The 21,569-nt window shown below is 42.5% G+C and overlaps 1 protein-coding gene across 2 annotated transcripts; it reads left to right on the top strand.

The window, feature by feature from the left end:
* Positions 1-1,265: 1,265 nt before the first annotated feature.
* Positions 1,266-21,090, top strand: cdc37 (cell division cycle 37 homolog (S. cerevisiae)). 2 transcript variants are annotated; one of them, XM_048522157.2, is made up of 8 exons: positions 1,266-1,458; positions 7,232-7,513; positions 9,700-9,808; positions 10,771-10,886; positions 14,369-14,491; positions 18,447-18,629; positions 19,532-19,603; positions 20,293-21,090. In XM_048522157.2, exons 1-8 carry the CDS (start codon positions 1,357-1,359, stop codon positions 20,437-20,439), a joined length of 1,134 nt encoding a protein of 377 aa, XP_048378114.1. In that variant the 5' UTR covers positions 1,266-1,356; the 3' UTR covers positions 20,440-21,090. The 2 variants fall into 2 exon arrangements, with proteins under 2 accessions (XP_048378114.1, XP_048378115.1); XM_048522158.2 differs by having other exon boundaries at positions 1,279-1,458; positions 7,216-7,513.
* Positions 21,091-21,569: the final 479 nt, after the last annotated feature.

Below are 21,569 nucleotides of genomic sequence, written 5' to 3' on the forward strand. Positions count from 1 at the left end.
GGTTTTTGGGAGGGGGGGTCTGATCCGAGGGAATGGTTTTTGGCTGGGGTGTCTGATCCTAGGGACTGCTTTTTGGGAGGGGGGTGTCTGATCCTAGGGACTGGTTTTTGGGAGGAGTGTCTGATCCGAGGGACTGGTTTTTGGGAGGGGCGGTCTGATTCCGAGGGACTAGTTTTTGGGGTGGGGTTGTCTGATCCGTGGGACTGGTTTTTGGGGGGGTGCCTGATCCGAGGGACTGGTTTTTTGGGGGGTTGTCTGATCCGAGCGTATGGTTTAATGGGGCGGGGTCTGATCCAAGGGACTGGTTTTTGTCGGGGGGTGTCTGATTCAGAGGGACTCCGTGTTGGGAGGGGGTCTGATCGTAGGGACTGGGTTTTGGGGGGGTTGTCTGATCCGAGCGACTGGTTTTTGGGGGTGTGCCTGATCCTCGGGACTGGGTTTTGGAGGGGTGTCTTATCCGAGGGACTAGTTTTTGGAGGGGGTGTCTGATCCTAGGGACTGGTTGTAGGGAGGGGGTGTCTGACCCTTGGGACTGGATTTTGGGAGAGGTGTGTCTGATCCTTGGGACTGGCTTTTGGGAGGGGCTGTCTGACCCTTGGGACTGGATTTTGGGAGGGGTGTGTCTGATCCTAGGGACTGGTTTTTGGGGTGGATCTGATCCTGTGGACTGGTCTTTGGAGGTGTTTGATCCCGATGACTAGTTTTTGAGAGGGGGTCTGATCCTGTGGACTGGTTTTTTGGCGGGGGGGGGCTCTGTTCGTAGTGTCTGGTTTTTGGAGGGGGTATAAGCCTGTTGACTGGATTTTGGGCTGGGACTGATCCTGTGGACTGGTTTTTGGAGGTTTTTGAGGGGGGGGTCTGATCCTGTGGTCTGGTTTCTGGGGGGTGTCTGATCCCACGGATAGATTTTTGGGGGTGTCTGATCCTATGGACTGTTTTTGGAGTGGTCTATTCCTGTGGCCAGTTTTTGGGGTGGTCTAATTCCTGTACACTGGATGTTGGTAGGGGTTCCGATCCTGTGGATTGGTTTTTGGGGCGCGACTGATTTTAGGGACTGGATTTTGGGGCGGGATTGATTTTAGGGCGGGACTGATTTTTGGGGCCGGGGTCTGCTCCTGGGCCTGCTGTGTCCACCCAGCCCCACACTTTGTTATCTTGGGTTCTCCAGCATCTGCAGTTCCCATTATCTCTGATCCTCGGGACTGGTTTTGCCGTCCCGACAAGGGAGACGTTGACATCATGGAGCTGGGCGGTGACAGTCGGCGGAAGTGACGTGTGTCCGGAAGTGACGTGTAGAGAGGCGGCCCAGCGAGTGTTCTAGAAGCTGGGCCTGGGACAATTGGAGACGGGGAAACGATGGTGGATTATAGCGTGTGGGACCATATCGAGGTGTCGGATGATGAGGACGACACCCACCCGAACATTGACACGGCCAGCCTGTTCCGCTGGCGGCACCAGGTAAACTCCGGGGCCGGGCACCTCCATTCCCCCCACCACCAGGGCCGGCTTCCATCTATCCCGTCCCCATCACCTTCTTAAACCCCCGGGCCCTGATACACCCCCCATCCTCATCTCCTTCAAATAGTCCCGGATTGACCCCCCCGCCGCTTCGGTAGACTTCGTTCCCCTCTGTCCGACCTCCCAACAGCCTTCCCTCCAGCGGCGACGCCCCACAACCCCCACCACCACCACCAGCCCACCTCCAACCCCCCGACCACCACCTCCTCCCCCCACCACCTCGTCCACCACCCCCCACCACCACTTCCTCGTCCACCACCACCTCCTCGTCCACCCCCACCCTGCCCACACTCCTTTCATTACCTGAAATTCTTGATCCCTCCATTTAGATTTCCACAAGACCTTTGACAAGGTGTTGCACAGGTCTCTGAGTAGGATCCCATGGTGTTAGGGCACGGAAAGGGGATTGGCTCTCCAGGCAGAGTTGGGGGCTCAAGGGCCCTTTTTCAGGATGGCAGCCACTGACTAGTGGACTTCCTCACAGCTCAGTGTTGGGACCGCAGCTATTCATGTCATGCATTAACAAAGAAACTGATGGCATATTTGGTCTTTTTTTTTGTTTATTCATGCTTGGGATGAGATGGGATTTATTGCCCATCCTAATTGTCTAGACACCACTTATGAGTCAACCACATGACTCTGCGTCTCGAGCCACGTATAGATCAGACTGGCTAAGGATGCCAGTTCTTTTCCCTGAAGGACATCACTGAACCAGATGGGTTTTTCTGACACTTGACAATAGTTTCTTGATTTTCATTAGACTCTTAATTACAGATTTTTTTATTGAATTCAAATTCCACATCTACTGTGACAGGATTTAAACCTGGGTCTCCAAGACATTACTTGTGTTTCTGCATTAACAGTCCAGCAATAATACCGCATGGCCATAGTCTATGCTTTTGCACATGATATTAAGATCGATGGAGGCAGATAGTGTTGAGGAGGTGCTGAATCTACAGAAGGACCTGGACCGACTGGATGAGTGTGCACCAAAGTAGCTGGTGAAATGCAACACAAGGAAGAATAGAGAGTCAACTGTGACTTACTCTGCCTTTTTCACATGAGTTGGACGTCTTTAATTGTTAATCATCTGGTGTCACAATTTCCTAACAAGAATGATTTGAAATTGCGGTTTTGGGTTGCTAGCACAATATTTTCTAAATGTCCAAAGGCTTCGGAAATCTGAAGCACAAAGGGACTTGGGCATCCTAGTTCAGGATTCTGTTGACATGCAGGCTCATTTTACAGTTAGGAGGACATATTTGCTTTCGTTTCAAATGAATTGGAATACCAGAGTGCAGATGTGCTGTTGTGTTTGTATAAAGTTCTGGCAAGACCACATCTGGAGTATTGTGAGCAATTCTGGACTTCGTATCCACGGAAGGATGTATTGTCTTGGGAGGCAGTCCAGAGGTGACTGACAGGAGTGACCCCAGGGCTGATGGGCTTGTCGTATGAGCAATGGTTGAGGAGTCTGAGTCTGTACTACATGGATTTCAGAAGGATGAAGGGGGATTCTCATTGAAACTTGGAGAATGTTAAGAGGTCTGGATGGAATGGGTGTAGATAAGATGTTACCACGTAGCAAAGGTGAGGACCTGAGGCTCAAACTCAGAATGAAGGGATAACCCTTTAGAACTGAGACTGGGAAAAATTTCTTCAGCCAGAGGGTGGTGAATCTGTGTAACTTATTGTTGCTGAAAGCTGTTGAGACCTAGTCATTCTTTCTCTTTAAGACAGGTAGATTCTTGATCAGTGAGGGGATCAGGGAAGAAGGCAAGAGAGTGGTATTGAGACATTATCAGCCATGACTGAGTAGTGGAGCAGACACACTGTGCTGAATGGCCTAGTTCTGCTCCAATATCTTTTGCTGAGAGAAACTCTTTTTTTCTTTCTTGTCATTCTGTATTCCCATAAAAAGTTAACACCTTCTAGCATAGCTTGTGGAAGATCATACTGAATCCTGAAATATAACACTCGAATTGTATTGGTCAGCATGACTATTTCTTACTCTGCCTTTTAAAATCAGTTGGGACCATTTTAATAGTTAATTTTCTGGTGTCACAGTTTTTTAGAATGATGAAAATTGTGGTTTTTGGGTTCCTAGCAGAATATTGTAACTTTGTTAGCAGCATACTTTATTTTGTACTTGTTGTATTCTTTCCTCCACAATGTATGTTGAGCAGAAATCCCTCATTCGGCTTCAAAGTGAAGCTATAGATAAGTATGTAGGAATGGTTTGTTTTCTTGGTGTCAAGTCTTGTGTACATTTGTTCCAACTTGAGATGCTTGGTTTATTTAAATCTGGTGAGTCTGAGCGAATAGCTGGTTGAACAAAAGCTTCAGATATGGTGAGGTTGTTGAACACATTCATGTCATGCCGGAACTGATCTGATGTGATGAAGCTGAAAAACAATGACCTTGATGGAGTACAAGGACCATGTTGAACAATCGAATCACAGACTTCAGAAAGGAAGTCTCCTTCTCGTTAGCCTTTTCATTAGGGGGTCTGTTTCCAGACAAAACAGGTGCCACTCCTTTTAACCTTTGGGGAGAGGAGGCTGGAGAGTCTTGAATCTGGGACTTTGATCATTGTACAGCAATATTCACTGGCAAGGTGGCCATGTCACTGAACTAATAATCTAGAGCCCCAGGGTAATATTCTGGGGGCATGGTAGGTGAAGTTTTGAACTTTGGAATTAGAAAGCTAAACTAATAGTAACCATTGTACTGTCAATTGTTGTAAAAAACCCTCTAACTAGTCCTTTTCGAGGAGAAAGACCACTGTGTGACTCCAGACCCACAGACATGTAACTGACTAGCAGCACCTGCATCTCACATACTAACAAAACAAAAAAATCCTCCTTTTTTTAAAAAAGGAAAGAGCTGCAGATGTTAGAAATTAGAAGCAAAAACAAATGTCTGAAAAAGTCAGCAGGTCTGTCAGCATCTGTGGAGAGAAATCAAAGTTAACATTACATCCAGTGTCACTCCTTAAGAACAAAAGTCCTTTACTGCTGGAGCTGACTTTGTCTAATCTTCATACTTTATAATAACTAATGACTGAATGGGGAACTGTTCTATCCCATCAACACTTCAAGAAGAGCCAGAGACAGGATTCTCATGAAAACATAGATGAAAGAAAAGCTGCTTTGTTAGAACCATGTCCAACCATATGACTCATGAGAATAATTCAGTATTGTGTCGAAGGAACAATGGGGGTAAGAATTGTTGCCATCAACTGTTTCCTGATTAGAATATGACATTTCTCCTGCATTTCTTCATATCAAATATCAAATCAGAGTTTTCGGCACATGGGGCACATGCATGTTCAAGCACTTGTATGACAATTATAAAGCAAGCAACATAAGTGACTGTGATTTTTATCTTATAATTTGCCTAGGAGATCATGACAATTGTAATGTCACTGGTCTAATAGTTCAGAGGTCTAGGCAAATGCTCTGGAGACATCAGTGCAAATCCTATCATGGCAGATGGTGGGGCTTCACATCAATTTAGTAAATTTGGTATTTGAAAAACAACTTATCTCAGTTAAGGTAACCATGAAGACATCTTTGTTAAGCAGGCTCAAGGGGCTGGATTGCCTAGTCCTACTCAGAATTCATAAGTTCTTTGGCAGTGGAAAAACAGCCAGTTTTTGACGACAGTTCATACTTAAAGATAGTAACATTTTCTGTGGAAATGTCATTTTGTAAGCTAGGGTTGAAGTGCCCTAGTATTTATTTTTTATCAACATGTTTAGGTTTAATATTTGTTCAGGCGTGATGACTTTTTCAGAGGAAATCCCATGATACAGCGGAGCACTTGAGTCCTACATATGAGTTTTGTTTTATATAGTTAAGTGGATTTGTCAATCATGTAACATCATTGCTGAACCATTTGGATAAGTATTTGGGATTATTTGGTCTCCAGCTAATTTATCTATATCACTGAGCAGTGAAGGCTTTGCTGTTGTGTGTTGTATCAACTGGATAGGTAATCTAGGAATAAGTTCATTCCTGTGTCCCAGCACTAGACTGAATTCAAAGCTAGCGAGTTTTGAGAAGATTTGTAGCTCAGGTTGAGGTTCTGGATGTGAGTTTGCTCGCTGAGCTGGAAGGTTAGTTTTCAGACGTTTCGTCACCATTCTAGGTAACATCATCAGTGAGCCTCCGACGAAGCGCTGGTGTTATGTCCCGCTTTCTATTTATCTGGTTCGGTTTCCTTGGGTTGGTGATGTCATTTCCTGTTCTTTTTCTCAGGGGATGGTAGATTGACTTGGAGCCAATGTGTTTGTTGATGGAATTCCGGTTGGGATGCCATGCTTCTAGGAATTCTCGTGCATGTCTCTGGCTTGTCCTAGGATGGATGTGTTGTCCCAATCAAAGTGGTGTCCTTCCTTATCTGTATGTAAGGATATGAGTGATAGTGGGTCATGTCGTTTTGTTTGAATTCAAAGCCTTAGGTCATGTCAAAACTTTGAGAGATGATTCCTTGACTTTAAAATTGAAAAACAATCCGTTCAGAGACTAAGAGGATGTCTGTGCATTTGAGAGCTTGTCAGAATTATTGCATTGTTCTCCAAACCGTTAGCCTCTCTGCTGTTACATTTATCCTGCATATATTTGCATATTGTAGTTAAAGAATTGTTTATAAGTTGAGGAAGCCTCTTGCTGCTTTCTTCCCAATGCTCTTTAGTAACCTGACTTTCGCTATACACTTGGCTACAGAACCAGTCAATTTGAGCCCTGAAGGCATTGTCTCAGCTAGGATTGAATGAGGCAAACTGTTTTAAGTTGGACTGTTTGTTATCATAGCATAATACTCAAATCATTTGTGCCGAGCACAGCAGATAAACTGAAGCCGTGACTTTGATTTTAGTGAAATTCTTGTTGAGGTGTGAATTTCTGCGTCCACCCACTCTCTGGAATATGTTTTGTGTTTGCTCTTCCAAATGTGTTCCGTATGGAATATTTGGAGCTCTGTACTAACGGTATAAAGAGCCTGAATGCTTGTGTACATATTATTTCAGTAATAGATGAATAGAGATGTGCAAGTGTTTTTGTGCAGGCCAACTTAGCATTTAATTTGTTCAGAGCAGGTTTCCCATAATAACCATTGAATTACATGGAAGTTGAACGTCTCTGGCATGTAGGTTGATGGTTCTTGCCTCCTTCTGTTCCAGTTCTGGTGTGGGAGTATGAATATTCACCTGAACAGCGGGGCTTTCTTGCCTGATCTTAATGTGCACATCTCGGAAAACACATAATTGCTCCAAGACTGTACTGAGTTGAGAATGTGTTGATGCATTCTGGAATAGTGATTCGACCCTTAACTTCTGTTTTTGGTGGAACCCAAGTATCTGCTTGTTCCCTGTCATGTTACTCGTTTACAAAAGAAAAACAGCATTTCTGGACTTTTGGATGTTGGTGGAGCCTGAGACAAACAAATACGCTTTAATGACTCAATGACCCAAGAATTTGACAGTGTAACGTGTCTGCCCTTGATTTCAGGTTGTGTTTGTAGCAGTGATTCCATGTTGTATCACGTGCAGCTGTACCATGATTTCAAGTAATTAATCATCACAATGATACTGTATTTTCATAAATGTCCACTTACTTTAAATATCACGACTGCATAATATCTTTTTGCTGATTTTGGTTTTGAAAATTCTCTGAAAATTACTTAAAGAAGCAGTACTTGTTTGTTGCAGGCTCGTATTGAGCGGATGGAGGAAGCACAGAGAGAAAGAGAGGAGTATGAGAAGGCGTGTGGGGATTGTAAGCGTAAGCTCAATGAGTGCCAGAAGAAGCTGAAGGATTTGCAGCTGCTGGAAACAGACGATGCAAAGAAAGAGATTGAAAAGTTACAAGCTGAGCTCAAACAACTGAAAAAGGAAGAGAAGGAATGGGATAAGAAAGGGATTTCGCTGATGAAGAAAGAAAAGGCAATGCCGTGGAATGTAGATACGCTGAGTAAAGAGGGATTCAGCAAGGTTAGTTGCTGTGTTAAAATCTAAAACTATAAGAAATAGGAGTAGGCTGTTTGGCCCCTCAAACCACCTCCACCATTTAACAGGATCATGACTGATCTGTTCACTTTCCTGTTCTTTTCCTGTAACCTTTGCATCCCAAACCGATCAAGAATGTATCTAATAAGCACGAGGACTCTGCCTCTACTGCTCTTTCTGGCAGAGAATTCTGAGGAGTCTCAAACCTCAATTTCTCACTTTTATTCTTAAATTGGTGCCCATTTATTCTTAGATAGTCCTCGACCTCCCCAGAAGACAAAACATCTTCAATGTTTACCCTGTCAAGCTCATTGAGGATCTGATATGTTTCAGTGAGATTGGTGGGAGGGTAGAATTAGAGCATTGAGCTCACTGTTCAACACAGCGATCACAGTGAATGGCTGAGCAAGCTAGAGGGTTTGAATGACCTACTCTGATCTTCGATGTTAACGTAAGATCACCTCTTATTATTCTTAACTGTAATGAGCAGAGTCCCAACCTGCTTAACCTTTGCTCACAAGACAATCACTCCAAAGTGGCCATCATTCGAGTCAACCTCCAATGAAATGGTACCTTGCCTTAAATAAGGGGATTAAAACTACTTACTATCTCAAATATGGTCTCAACTTGTAAAATTGCAGTCAAATTAATTGTCTAATCAACCTGCCCAGAGATTTCATCCCTAGAGTAGGTCAATATTGAACCTCGGTCTTCTGCTGAGAGTTAATGCACTATGATTGTGCAACAGAAGCCCATTGCATGTAAAGCCTCAATATTCTTATACGCCACCCTCCTTGAAATAAGGACCAACATTGCTTTATTCTTCCTGATTTACCTGCTGTGTTTGTGTGCTGGTTTTGTGTTTCATGCAGAAGTACCCTCTAAGTCCCTTTATGTTGTAGCTTTCTGCAGTTTTTCTTCTGAAGCAATATTTTTTCTTTGGCTGTCCCTTTCATGATGAATAACTTCATATTTTCCCCCATTATATTCTGTGAGGATAACTTTTTGGATTTGTGCTTAACCAATCAAAATATCTCTCTTAAACTGTTGGTATTCGTCTCGTAACTTGTCTTTCCACAAATTTTTGACCTCTACATATTTGGCTACAGTACATTTACTTCCTCCTTCCAGATCTTTAATATATTGTCAGCATTGTTGCCCCAGCAGTGGTCCCTATTGAACCCCACTGATTCCAGGTTGTTACCCTGAAAAAGAACCCCTTTTCCTACACGCTGATCGTCAGTCGTCTATTCAAGCCAGTATACTATCTCCAACACCTGTCTTAAGACTTCACCTTTTGTTACATAACTTGTTTAATGTCTTCTGAACCTCCAAATAGAGCATGTCTAATGCTTCCCCTCTGTCTACTTGGATTGAGAGTTCTTCAGAAAAAGCTCTCGTACGTCAGTCAGAAACAGCTTCCCTTTCGTGAAGCTGTGCTGACTTTGCTTGATTAGATTATGATTTTTCAAATGTTTTGTGCTATAATTGATTCCAGTAGTTTTGCAACAATGAGGCCAATCATCTTACAGTTACCTACTTTTTGCTGCCCTCACTTTTTGAATAGAGGTGTCACAAAGCAGTTTTTCAAACCTCTGATACTTATCTAGGGTCCAAGGATTTTTGGAACATTATGACCAATCTCTGTTGCAGCATCTTTTTAGATCCTGGAATGCAAACCATCAGGGCCCTATCTGCCTTAGGCCCCTTTAGTTGGTCTAATTGTACTTCTCCAGTGATGGTAGTTAATTCCTACCCTGTATGTTCTGTTTTGTTACATAACAAATGTTTTATGAACAAAATGTTTTAACGTATGCCAGCACTCATTCTGAATTGGTTACTGGGAGAAGAAACCACTTGTGATGTTGCAAACACAACTATTTTAAATCAAGTTCTGAAAAACCTCAGTGTGCGCTTGCAATGGTTGAGGAGTAAATATTTGGACAGGAAAGGAGGGAGTTCTCCCCTGGTGTCCTTTTTTGAATAAGACTGTGGGATCGAGGGCAGACCAAGCCACCTTTTTTCTTGTTGTGAATATAGCTGTCATGCTGATTGTCAATATCCTACTGTTATAGGCCAAGTCTTTCTAATGTTGGTTTGCTAACTCAGATTGACAGACGAAAATTGGACGTGGTGTGAACATTGATTTTTGTCTTGTTTCTATGCTTCAGAGTGTTATTAATATAACTCCAGAATCAAGCAAAATTGAAACAGAGGAAGATAAAGAAAAAAAACACAAAACATTTGTTGAAAAATATGAGAAACAGATCAAGCACTTTGGTAAGTGGAAATAAAGTGGCCAGTATAATAACTGAGTTGGGTTTTCAGAAGCTGGCTGGTGTACTGTAGTCCATGTGATATAACAAACATTCTGTGCCTGCGATGGGAAATCAGATTCATAAATTCATAGAATCATAGAGTCCCTCCAGCGGGAAAACAGGCCCTTCGGCCCAGCAAGTCCACAGAGTGTCCCAACCACACCCATTCCCCTATATCCACCCTAATCTGCACATCCCTGGGCACTATGGGACAACTTAGCACAGCCAAACCACCCTAACCGGCCAGTTTAGTGTCTTGTTGCATACCTAGTCTCTCATGGAGTCAAGGCGGGTTGTTATTGAATCTGTCCTGAATAACATATATCCAGCAACTAGTGGATTGTTTATGCTGTTCAGAATGTATTTGTTTCTTGCACATTTTTACCTTTCCTCATTTGTTCTATCTGTCTTTGTATTAAGTGTTCTGTTCTGGGTTTGGTATATGGCACCATTTAGCAAATTCAACGTCAGCTAAACATCTTTCTTTTATCAATGACCAGCTTGATTGCTATTCTGCGCTATTGATGTTTCCAATATGAAAATTAGCTCGTGCATTTTTCACTCTTGTTTATTCATTACTCATTGCCTTGCCACAGGCTCAATTCATTTTGGCCTTTCTGTTCTTTGCATTGCGTAATCAAGTGCCACAAACTTCTCAGATTAAGTTAATGCATGCACAGAGACAGTGAGATAACAAAACCATTAAGTCTGGGTGGTGGTACTAAATTGTGATTCTTTGTCAGACTCTTTGCATGTTTGCGGAAGTTCAGATGAAGACCAGATCAGCTTAACAGCGATGGCTCATGGCAGCTGCTTGTATGAATTGTCACATCAGCTAAGGTGGTGCAGGGACTTGCGGAACTGAATGTTGGCTAGGATCAAAGGAGATGAAAATAAATTAACTACTTGTTTGTCTGTTCACAGGTATGTTAAGTCGCTGGGACGACAGCCAGAAATACCTCTCTGATAATCCCCATCTTGTGTGTGAGGAGACTGCGAACTACCTTGTCATCTGGTGCATTGATTTAGAAGTTGAAGAGGTACACTGAGTTAGGCTGTTTTGACTTCTTTGTTCATTAAGTGCCAAGCGAATGAAGGTCATGTTGGCAGTTGGGAATTTAACTTTAGTTAGTTAAATAAATTCAGAATAAAAACTAATGTTAGTAATGGCAAGCATCTGACTACCAGATGTTAAAGATACATTTAGTTCGTGAATGCCCTCCAGAAACTAAATCTGCTGTTACCTGATATGGCCTATGTGACTTGAGGTCAGCAAATTTGCTGTTGATTTCAAGTGCCGTCTGAAATATTCTCAAGGAGGCAGCTGACTGCCACCACCATAAGTGATTAGGCTTGGACAATAAATGCGCACCTTACCAGGCAAATATACGTTGTCCAAATGAAGAAAAGAGCAACTGGTTTGCATTGCTTTTTGAAGTTCGTGTTCAAGCTTCAGAGAACTGAATCAATGAAGGAATCTGGATTTCAGATTAGCCAAGCTCCTACTGACATTCAGAATTAGAATTGGAGAACAAGGTTATTTGGCATCAGTAAAAGCTCCTTGGTGTATCCAATTGCTTTGTCTGTTCCTATACCTGCCAATTTCCTTTCAAAAGTCACAATTAATAGTGACTCCACTACATACACAGATTTCAGAATATAATGCTTTTAAAATACTGCAGATTTGTCTTCAGTCTGTCAACTTAAATCAGTTTTTGTTCTGACTCCTTTCAAATTGTTCTATGGATGCAGTTTTTCAATTTCTTTTTTCTATCTGGACTGCTCTATTTTAAGCACCTGTATCAAATATTCTATCAACTCTTCCTTATCTAAAGAGTGTCTCAGGTTTCACCAGTTTATGCTCCAAGCCATTTTTGTCTTCTGCACCCATCTGTAAGGCCATCACATCCTTCCTAAGTGTGGCGCATTGAATTGCACACAATCCATCATTTGAGATTGAAACAGAATTAGGTCCGGGTTTATGAAAACCTCGTTTATGTACCCTCTGCTTCTATTCATCAACTCGAGCTTATTTCTCAGCTTGCCCTGCCACCTTCAACAGTTTCTGTTCATAAATCCTTGAACCCGTGTTCCTCCACCCTATTTTATATTATCTCTCCTCCTTTATACTACCACACTTCTACGTTACACTTCCCCTGCCACACATTTGCCCATTCCATCAGCTTCCCAGTGCCCTGTTTAACTCCATCACCATCCTCCATGAAGTTCACAATCTTTTGAAGTGTTCTATCTGTTGCAGTTAGTAAAATTATTCCCTGTACAGCTATGTCTTGGTCATTAAGGCAGGAAGCCTAAAATCAACTCCTGAGAAAGCATGTCAAAAACTCTTCCATTCTGAAAGCCAATTAGTTACTACTACTTAGCAACTTCCGCCACTCAGCCACCTTCATAACTCCATGTTACAACAATCTTTTTGTTTTCATGGTCTTGACAAGTCCATTATGTGGTTTTCACTCCTTGGTTGGATGGATGCGGCACCAATAACATTGGAAATGTTTGATATCATCTTGGACAAACCTGTCAGTTGGTTGGCAGCTTATCCACCACCTTGAACATTAACTCCCACCAATGTACAGTGGCAGCAGTGTGTACTGTCTAAAAAATGCACTGCAACGACTCAAGGCTCCCTTCGTCACGCAGAAGGATAAATGTAACAAATACATGGGAATGCTATAACCTGCAAGTTTCCATCTAAACCAGTCACCATCCTGTCTTGGAAATACATTGTTGTTCCTTTACTGTTGCTGGATGAAAATCCTGGAACTCCATTCCTGACAGCATTGTGGATCTACCTACCCACCGCAGGTGACAGCACGTCTAAGATGGTCGTCCATTACAACTTGGTTGGGCAATTGGAAATGCTTGGCAAATGCTGTCTAAGGCTGTAATCTCGCATTTCATAAAAGTACTTCTTAAAGAATCTTTTTCAAACGGCTTTGGGAAATCACAAGGACAACAGCAACATTATCTCTCAACTTTTTTCACCTGATTGGAACATCTTGGATTTGTGAAATGCAATTTGCCTGTAACATGTGTGCTGGCTTTCTTAATTAAGCACCATTGGTCCAAGTCACAATTAAATCTTGCACTGGATCTTTTAAATAGAAGCTCTCATTATGGAGGTTCAACTGTCTGATTTGTAGTTGCTGGGTTTATCCTTGTATACTTGGTTTCAACAAAGCTGTAATATTGGCAGGCCTCTGGCATCACCTTTGTACTTGAGACAATAGACAGTAGGTGCAGGAGTAGGCCATTTGGCCCTTCGAGCCAGTGCCACCATTCATTATGATCATGGCTGATCATCCACAATCAGTATTCTGTTCCTGCCTTATCCCCATAACCCTTGATTCCACTATCTTTAAGACTTTTTAATATTATGGTCAATGTCTCTATAGTTTCCCTCAGCACTCTTGGACCTATTTTGTTTGGTCCTGATCACTTCTCTTTCACTTCTTTGGCTGGCCCTGGAGGAAATTATATTTGGGTTTGTGGCTCATTCTTAAAAAAACAATTGAGAAATAAGTGCCACTTTGACTCCTCAACTTGTGAAAATGGCTCCAACATTCAGGGGGTCCCTGATTTACAAATGTCAGACTTTACAATGGGATCCCATTATAGGGATGTAATTTTAAAGTACTTGGATATTTTATGTTGTGTTCCAATTTGCTTACAAATTGACTTGCGATTGGACTTGAACAGATTTCATTTGCACCTGGGTACTGCCTGTCATTAGAATTGTTAGTGAGACCACCTCAAATATGCATTTTCCTTCCTGTATCAGCTCCATAATGGCTGTTTGTCAACTTGATGTGCGTTCATCCTTTCTAATGCCTTTTAGTTTTCACTATTCATTGTCTCCACTTTGGCCTCTTCCACAAGGACTTGGATGCAAAGTACTCATTTGGTACTTCAGTTCATGTCTAAAGCTCCTTTTTGGTTCTGAACAGGTCTGATTTTTACATGTGGAATGGGCTTGGGGTTTATTATCCAAGCAGGAGAATTAGTTCTGTCTTTATCAACAGTTTGGCCCAGGAAGTTTAATATTGATGTGTTAATTAAGTTAATGTGTTGCAGGTATACTTTGTGGGAATTCCTTGGTGTTGATGATTTACAGTTGTATAATTTTGAAGCAGCTACTGAGGACAGACATAATGTGATGTAAAATGCCTTTTTCAGCCAGTGTCAATGTATAGCTTGATTATTTTATTTTCTGACATTGTTATTCCACACTGCAGATGGTGTGATATGTTGACTCTGTTCCTTTGAGTACGTGCTCATTGCAGACAATTGGTGCAGGCCTTTGAATGTTAGCCCAATCTCCCTTAAATCAATGTATATTAGTTCAGACTGCACATGAAATGAGATTCCAACATGTGTAAAAATGGACATTTCTGGTCGGGGGTTTGTTGCAGCGCAGCCAAAGAGGATGAGGTTGCATAAGATTTGGCAAGAGGATTTATTTGCGCCGTATTAAAGTTATCTGTATGGGTTCTATTTGCAGAAGCATGCCCTGATGGAGCAGGTAGCCCACCAGACAATAGTGATGCAGTTTATCCTGGAACTAGCCAAGAGCCTTAAGGTGGATCCCAGAGCTTGTTTCCGACAGTTCTTTGCTAAAATTAAGGTACGTAAACGGCTGGAAATCTCTTAATTTGAGACAGTTGACATTTATCCCACATGCATAATAGGTCAATCCTAGTGAGCTACGAATTCCTATCTGTGCCCTTAGGTGTTTAAGATGTTTTATCAGAGATTAATTTTAGTGATCCTTTGGATGAAGGAATTGACTTTGCAGGTTTTCTTTGTCTTTTAATGGGTTTATTTCTTTTGTGTTGGCCACGAATTTTAAATTGGTAAAGTCCTTTTATAGTTAACCTTGCTCCCTGCTTTAACATAGTGATAGATTTACATTTAATTTCTATCCATGCTATTACAGTACATTCAGTCATGATGTAGGGATGCTGGTGGTGACCTGGGGTGGACCAAACCATAAGCCTAATGACACCAAGTTGTAATCCAACAGGTTTACCTAAAATCACCTTTTGGACACCTGATGAAGGAGCAGTGCTTCAAAAGCTTGCAATTTTAAATAAACCTGTTGGACTCTAACCCAGTGTCGAGAGACATTTGGTGGCATATTTGAAAGGGCCAAAATGTTTTGGTATGGAGTTCACATTGCGAACATGACAGTCATGTGGTAAAAGTTGAATCTATGGGAAGAAAGTGAGAAAATGTGGATGAACAACTGCTGACATGGACTCCAGCCACCTCAGCCGTCTTGACCCTGAGAGATTTAACATTCTAGCATCACAGTCATTGAGTCATACAACGCGGAAACGGGTGCTCCGGTCCGACAAGTCCTTGCTGACCATAATCCCAAACTAAACTTGCCTCACCTGTGTACTCTTGGCCCATATCCCTTCAAACATTTGATATTCATGTACTTATTCAGATATCGTTGCAATGACCTGCATCCACCACTTCGTCAGGAAAATAATTCCCCACAAGAATCACTACTACTTCAAAAAAAATTGCCCCTCAAGTCTTGTAAATCTTTCTCCTCTTTAAAAATATGCCCCCAGTCTTGAAATTATCACCTTAACAAATTACAACTCCGAAATAACTTGCATGGATTTCGATGATGGAATTAGACTTGCAGATCGGAAAAGTTCTCTAGCGGAATCCCTTCCAGTCCTGTTTATACGTGTTAGTAGCTGGTGATCTGTTGCCACGGTAATGTTACTTGTCTGGCTTGTACCATCCTCTCTCAACCCTTGTAGCTCCTGTCTGAAGTTCGTAATCAAACTACGTTGTAGTTGACCCCTCTTTCTGTTACTTTAAATTTTGGCCTCCAGAGATGAGCCTGTCAGCTCTGGTTAAATGTCTTAAATTCTGACGTTTTTTTCTGGATGTCACTTTTTAAAAATAATCCTTTCTGCTTTTGTAATTTTCACCACAACTGTTGTCTTATAGACTGTGTCTGTAATTATGAGCATATTTGGAGTATTCATGTCTCAAAAGCCTCTGTTTCCTTCTACAGGTTTTTGTTTGCTGCCCAGAGTTGAGTAGACAGGAATGGAGAAATTTGCTAGTCTTTTTTTCTCCCTGTTAGAAACTTGGGTTTTCTTTATTCCACATCCGTCACCTTCACAAAATTACTTCTGGGTAACTCTATCTTCCTAACTTGCACATCACATCCACCATCTTTTATTATTTGTCCTGAACACATTTCCAATTGTTCCAGTATTCACTTAAATCAGAACAAGCTTTGGGAATGCCATTTCATTTCATTTTACTTGTTTTTGTTTAGGACAGCAGTTGGGAATGCGATTATATAAACAAGGGGAAACAAGTCAGCAGTCCTGTTTATTCAAATCAGAACAGGAAAAAGTAATAATTCCTTTTTCTGTTTTGCCTGTTAACTAAGATCGTACTGATACATGTGAACTGTGTTCAGCTTAATGCACATGCTATAAAAGATCTAATAGAAATCCATTGATCTCAATCTTGAACATTTGAGATCCAATATAGATCTTCTCAGAAGGTGTGGGGAGTTCAGTACTATTCAGTCTGGCATCCGAGCAATTCTCAGAACTGAATTGCCGAGTTGTAGCATTAAGACTTATTTCCCATTCCTCATTTTCCATGGCAGTTAATAGTCAACTACATTTCTGTAGGTCAGATCAAATAAGGATGGTGGGCTTTGTTCTCTGGAGGACATCAGAGAAACAGCTGAGTTTTAAGACAATCCCAGTCTGTCTCCCCACAGCCCCGTCCCTCATCTGCTTAAGAGTTCATCCTTACCCTCAATTATTCCTTTAACCCCTTGCACTTTGTACAAACTAACAGGGTGGCCATGGGACCGAGCTATGCCTGCCTCTTCGTAGGATACAAGGAACAGTCCATGTTTTGCTGCTACACTGGCACTATCCCCCACCTCTTCCTCCATCACATCAATGACTGACTGTATCAGCGTTGCCTTGTGCTCCCACGAGGAACTTGAGCAGTTCATCAACTTGACTAACACCTTTCACCCCAACCTCAAGTTCACCAGGACCATCTCCAGTAGCTCCCTCTCCTTCCTGGACCCCTCTGTCTCTGTCTGTGGTGACCACCTTGAAACTGACATCTGTTTCAAGCCCACCAACTCCCACAGCTACCTGGAACATCACCTCTCACCCACCTTCCTGCAAGAATTCCTCCGCCTCTACCACATCTGTCCCCAAGATGGGATGTTCCACTCCCACAAATCTCAGATGTTGTCCTCCTATTTCAAAGACCATAACTCTTCTCCCTGCCCATCCCCTTCTGTGATCGAAAATGCCCTCAAATGGATCTTGCGTTTCCCGCACCGCTGCCCTTATGTCCTTTTCTTCCCCTGCCAATAAAAACACAGAATCCCCCTTGTCCTCATATATCACCCCACCAACCTCCACATCAATGGAGCATTTTCCGCCACCTACAGTCTGACCCCACAACCGAAGAGATATTTCCCTCCCCACCTATATCTGCCTTTCGTAGGAACCACTGTCTGTGACTCCCTCGTCTACTCCACACTCCCCACCAACCCCTCTCACCTGGCATCCTTCCCTGCAACTGCAGGAAGTGTCTGTCAGTGGTCTCCTGCATCCGTTGCTCCCAATGTGGCCTCCTCTACGTTAGTGAGACCAAGTGGAGGCTCAGACTGTTGGGTAGAGCATCTATGCTCTGTATGTGACAGATGACGATAACTTCTGACTCTGAACCATTTTAACTCTTTCCCTGCCCCCTGAGTAATATGTCCATCCTGGGCCGCCTCCAGTGCCACAATGCCACCCACAAACTGGAGGAGCAGCACCTCATGTTCTGCTTTGGGTGCCTACAGCCCAATGGCCTAAATGTGGACTTCAGTGTTAAAATCTCCCCAACCCGGCCTTATCCTATAACCAACCCTGCCTTGTTGATCTGACACAACCTGCCCATCATCTTTCCCACCTATTTGTCCCATCCACCTCACTCACTAATCCCAACCACTCCCTAAGTGCACTCGCCTTTCACCATCCCACCTACCTTTCCAGCCCCACCCCTCCACTCTTTATTTCTGAGCTTCCTTCTCCTTCCCCACTTCTGAAGAAGGGTCCTGATCCAAAACGTCAGCTTCTCTGCTGCCTGGCCTGCAGTGTTCCTCCAGCTCCATATTGTTAGCCCACAGTGGTTAGGTGGCTGTTTTTAGGCCAGCTCTTTGTTCTGAACTCTCTTTTGCTTCTAATTTCACCACTGACCATGATGGGATTCAAATCTGTATATTTAGAATATTGGCCTAGGGTTCAGGCTTGCTAGTGTCGTGACACTAAGTGTACTATATTTCCCCCATTTCCTCCCTGATATGCCAATGCCATTGATGCAATGACTAATATTCTTTGGTCGCATTGTTGTGCTGACCTTTCTTCGATCAGCTGAGATGAAGGATGGCTCCTTTTGGGATTCTGTGGAGCCTGATGCAGCATGATTGGGTGCACTGAGAGGGGCCTTTTGGGCTGCATTTGAAAATTGCTGTTTAGTCTGGCCACATTGACTTGTTTTTCAATTCCATTTTTCAGACAGCTGATAAACAATATGTTGAGGCATTTAACGATGAGCTCGGATCATTCAAGGAGAGGGTTAAAGGTCGTGCTCAGGCAAGGATAGAGAAGGCGATGAAGGAATATGAAGAGGAGGAACGACAGAAGCGGTTGGGACCTGGTGGGCTTGATCCTGTGGAGGTGTATGAAAGCCTTCCTGATGTGAGTATATGATTTTCTCATTTTGCTTCCACCTTGAAGAGTGACCTGTGGAGTTGTGCCAAAGATGCATTAGATAGTTCCTTCCTTCTTTGCCCCTTAAGTTGTTGACTGACCACCCCCCCCCCCCCATTTGATATTTACAAAAGGTATACCGTACAAATCTGTTGCTTTAAGTAGCTCTACCTTTCCAAATCCATCATGTGTTCAGTTGATAAAGTGAGCACTGTGAAGTTGGTCACCAGTAAGAGGGGGGTACTTAGTAAATCTTCCAGTTGATAAGAAAATCTCAGCAGAAGCAGTGTCTGGCTTTATCTTTTCTAAGTACCCTGGCAATTAAGAGATTTTTCTGCACTCTTATACAGAGTGAATGTCTCATGCCAGACAAGTTTCTCCTTCCCTTCTCCAAATTACAGGGCTTCGTGACCAATTCTGCAAAAACTCACTTTTCCTTCCCAAGAACAATTGAGAACAAATGACATCCTTACCTGGTCTTGCCTACATATGACTGCACACTGACTGCAGTGTGGCTTGCACTGGACAATTAGGGATGTGCAATAAATGTTGGCCTAACCAGTGACATCCATATTCCATGAATGCCTGAGAAATTCACATCAATGACCTTTTAACTGAAGAGCCTCAAACTTCTAACATTAACTCCACAGATTTCCTCATTTTCCGTTTTATATTTAAAATTTTTGAGATCAGCTTTTGATAATTCAGGTTAACTGAGCTGCTGTACGTCATGATCCTCAGGATTAGCCATGATTGAATGGTTTAGCAAATTACTCCCCACTCAGTAAATGATTAACGTTTGGTTATAGGTGAGATTCTGCCTCTGTTTTAATGCATCTGAAACTTGTATAAGATTGCTTCTGATTTTCTTGATATTCTGTTTTTTGCAGGAGATGAAGAATTGCTTTGATTCAAAAGATATTCAACTTTTGCAAGATGTAATTAGTAAAATGGACCCAACAGTGAGTATTTCCTGTAATTTGTGTATCAATGTGTATGAGTTTGCTTGCTGGTTAACCTGGAATCATCAGTTCTGTGTGTGTGTGCGCTATCTTTTCCTTTGAGACCTGCTTTCACTACCATTTTTGACAGCACCTGCACTTGGATGTAAGAGATTTGATGTCATGTTAGTGCCATTTGTAGACATCTCCCAGTAGTTGAATATCATGGCTAATTCTAACAGCTAGAATGTCTGCCTGTGAGAGTGGCAACTTGGAAAGGGGGAAAACAACCTATGAAGGGCCCCACTGGCTTGGACAAGATGCTCGTGGATTCAACCCATGCCCTTGTTGAATTTGTGATCTCAGCTCGGTTATGTTGACATTGTTTCAAAGCAGCACTCAAGCCCTGGAGACAAAGTCTTTGTATTTTTATGATCAGAGGTAAGAGGAGACTTAAATGCAGCAGTTAAAAGATAAAAGATTCCATGTAGGAATTTGAATTGGGGAGTGGGATTTGTAACAATTACTGACTGTCCAGCGTCCCTCAATGTAATCAAAGCCAAAAAAAACTGCAGATGCTGCCCACAATGTAATTTTCCTTTGGAAGTCTTGGTGAAGGGTTCAGATCTTCAAGTACTGTTTGCCATTACTTTTTAATGAAGCCCTAGTTCAAATATACCAGAAAACTAAATTAACTGTGCTGTTTTCAGGAAGCCAAGTACCATATGCAACGCTGTATTGACTCTGGGCTCTGGATTCCAAATGCCAAGGCTGCAGAGGAGGAAGGAGAGAAGAGCAAGGAAGATGAGGATCCTGTGTATGAAGAAGTTAAAAAGGAAAGCAGTGAAGAAAAATAAACTTGTATTTTGTTTCTATATCTGCTAGTTTTAAGTGCTGTGTTGAGTTACAGACTGCATCCCGTTCACTGACCCATAGGGGTCCACGTAAGTTCAATATACCAATCTATTGAGTGGAAGATTAAAGTCCTTTACCAATCAACTGCTTTTTGTATGAAAACACACACAGGTTTTGAGAGCATGCAGGCTGCTTTACTCCTGTGCAGTAACTGGATCAGCTGGCATCTGTGCAAGTGACACCTTCTCCATTGTCAGACTGAGAGCTTAGTACTTCCCCCCCCGCCATTGCTTCCTTGAGATAATGTGCATCATTCTTTATGGTGCTGAGCCACACAGCTGGGAAGGTGCCAAGTTACCCAATTGGGACACTGCAGTGATATCCTGTTGAGCAGCTTCCTGATGATCTTGGTCTCAGTTGAGGCCTGTGGCGCTCGTTTCATGGGAGAGGGACTGTTGGGAGTGAGTGAGCTACCACTGCCTTTGGAACTGGACCCTACACAATACTTGGGAAGAGAGAATCTGCAACATGGTTTGTTGAAAATTCTACAAAACAATGGGGTGAGACTCATCTGTAGGACTGACTTAGTTCATATCGTTGTAAAATTGGAACATGCATATAAAAATAAAAAGTGGAGACCCTAATCAAAATTATTGTTGATATTTCCATGTGTCTTTTTAAATTTTGACTGGCAGTGACTTCATATTTGAGTAGTCTTTCTGTGACTCAAAAGCCAAATGTTTTGTTCCTTCAACCTGAGCCCATTCTTGGGGTGATGGGAGGTGTATGCAGACTGCTGAGTTTTTCATGTTTTGGGTTTGGGTGAGGGATTTGCATCAATTTGAACATACGCTTTTATGTTCAGTTTTTTTGAATTCTGAGCTGAAACCACAATGGTGTTCTCTACATGTTGAGTCTGACTTCTTCCATTTGTCTCAAATTTTAATGAATCCTGTGTAATGCACAGATTACAGCTCGGAGACACTTGTTCTGTTGGGGCCAATGTTGCTGATACTGCTGCTATTGACCTATTTGGTCTGGACTGGTTGCTGCTTGTGAGCGAAGTAGTAGTTGTAACATTCGTTTCTTGTTGGCCACCACATATGCAAATAAAATATGCAGTGAAAAGCTG

Source organism: Stegostoma tigrinum, chromosome 35 (genome assembly GCF_030684315.1).
Source record: "Stegostoma tigrinum isolate sSteTig4 chromosome 35, sSteTig4.hap1, whole genome shotgun sequence".
NCBI classification, from domain to species: Eukaryota; Metazoa; Chordata; class Chondrichthyes; order Orectolobiformes; family Stegostomatidae; genus Stegostoma; species Stegostoma tigrinum.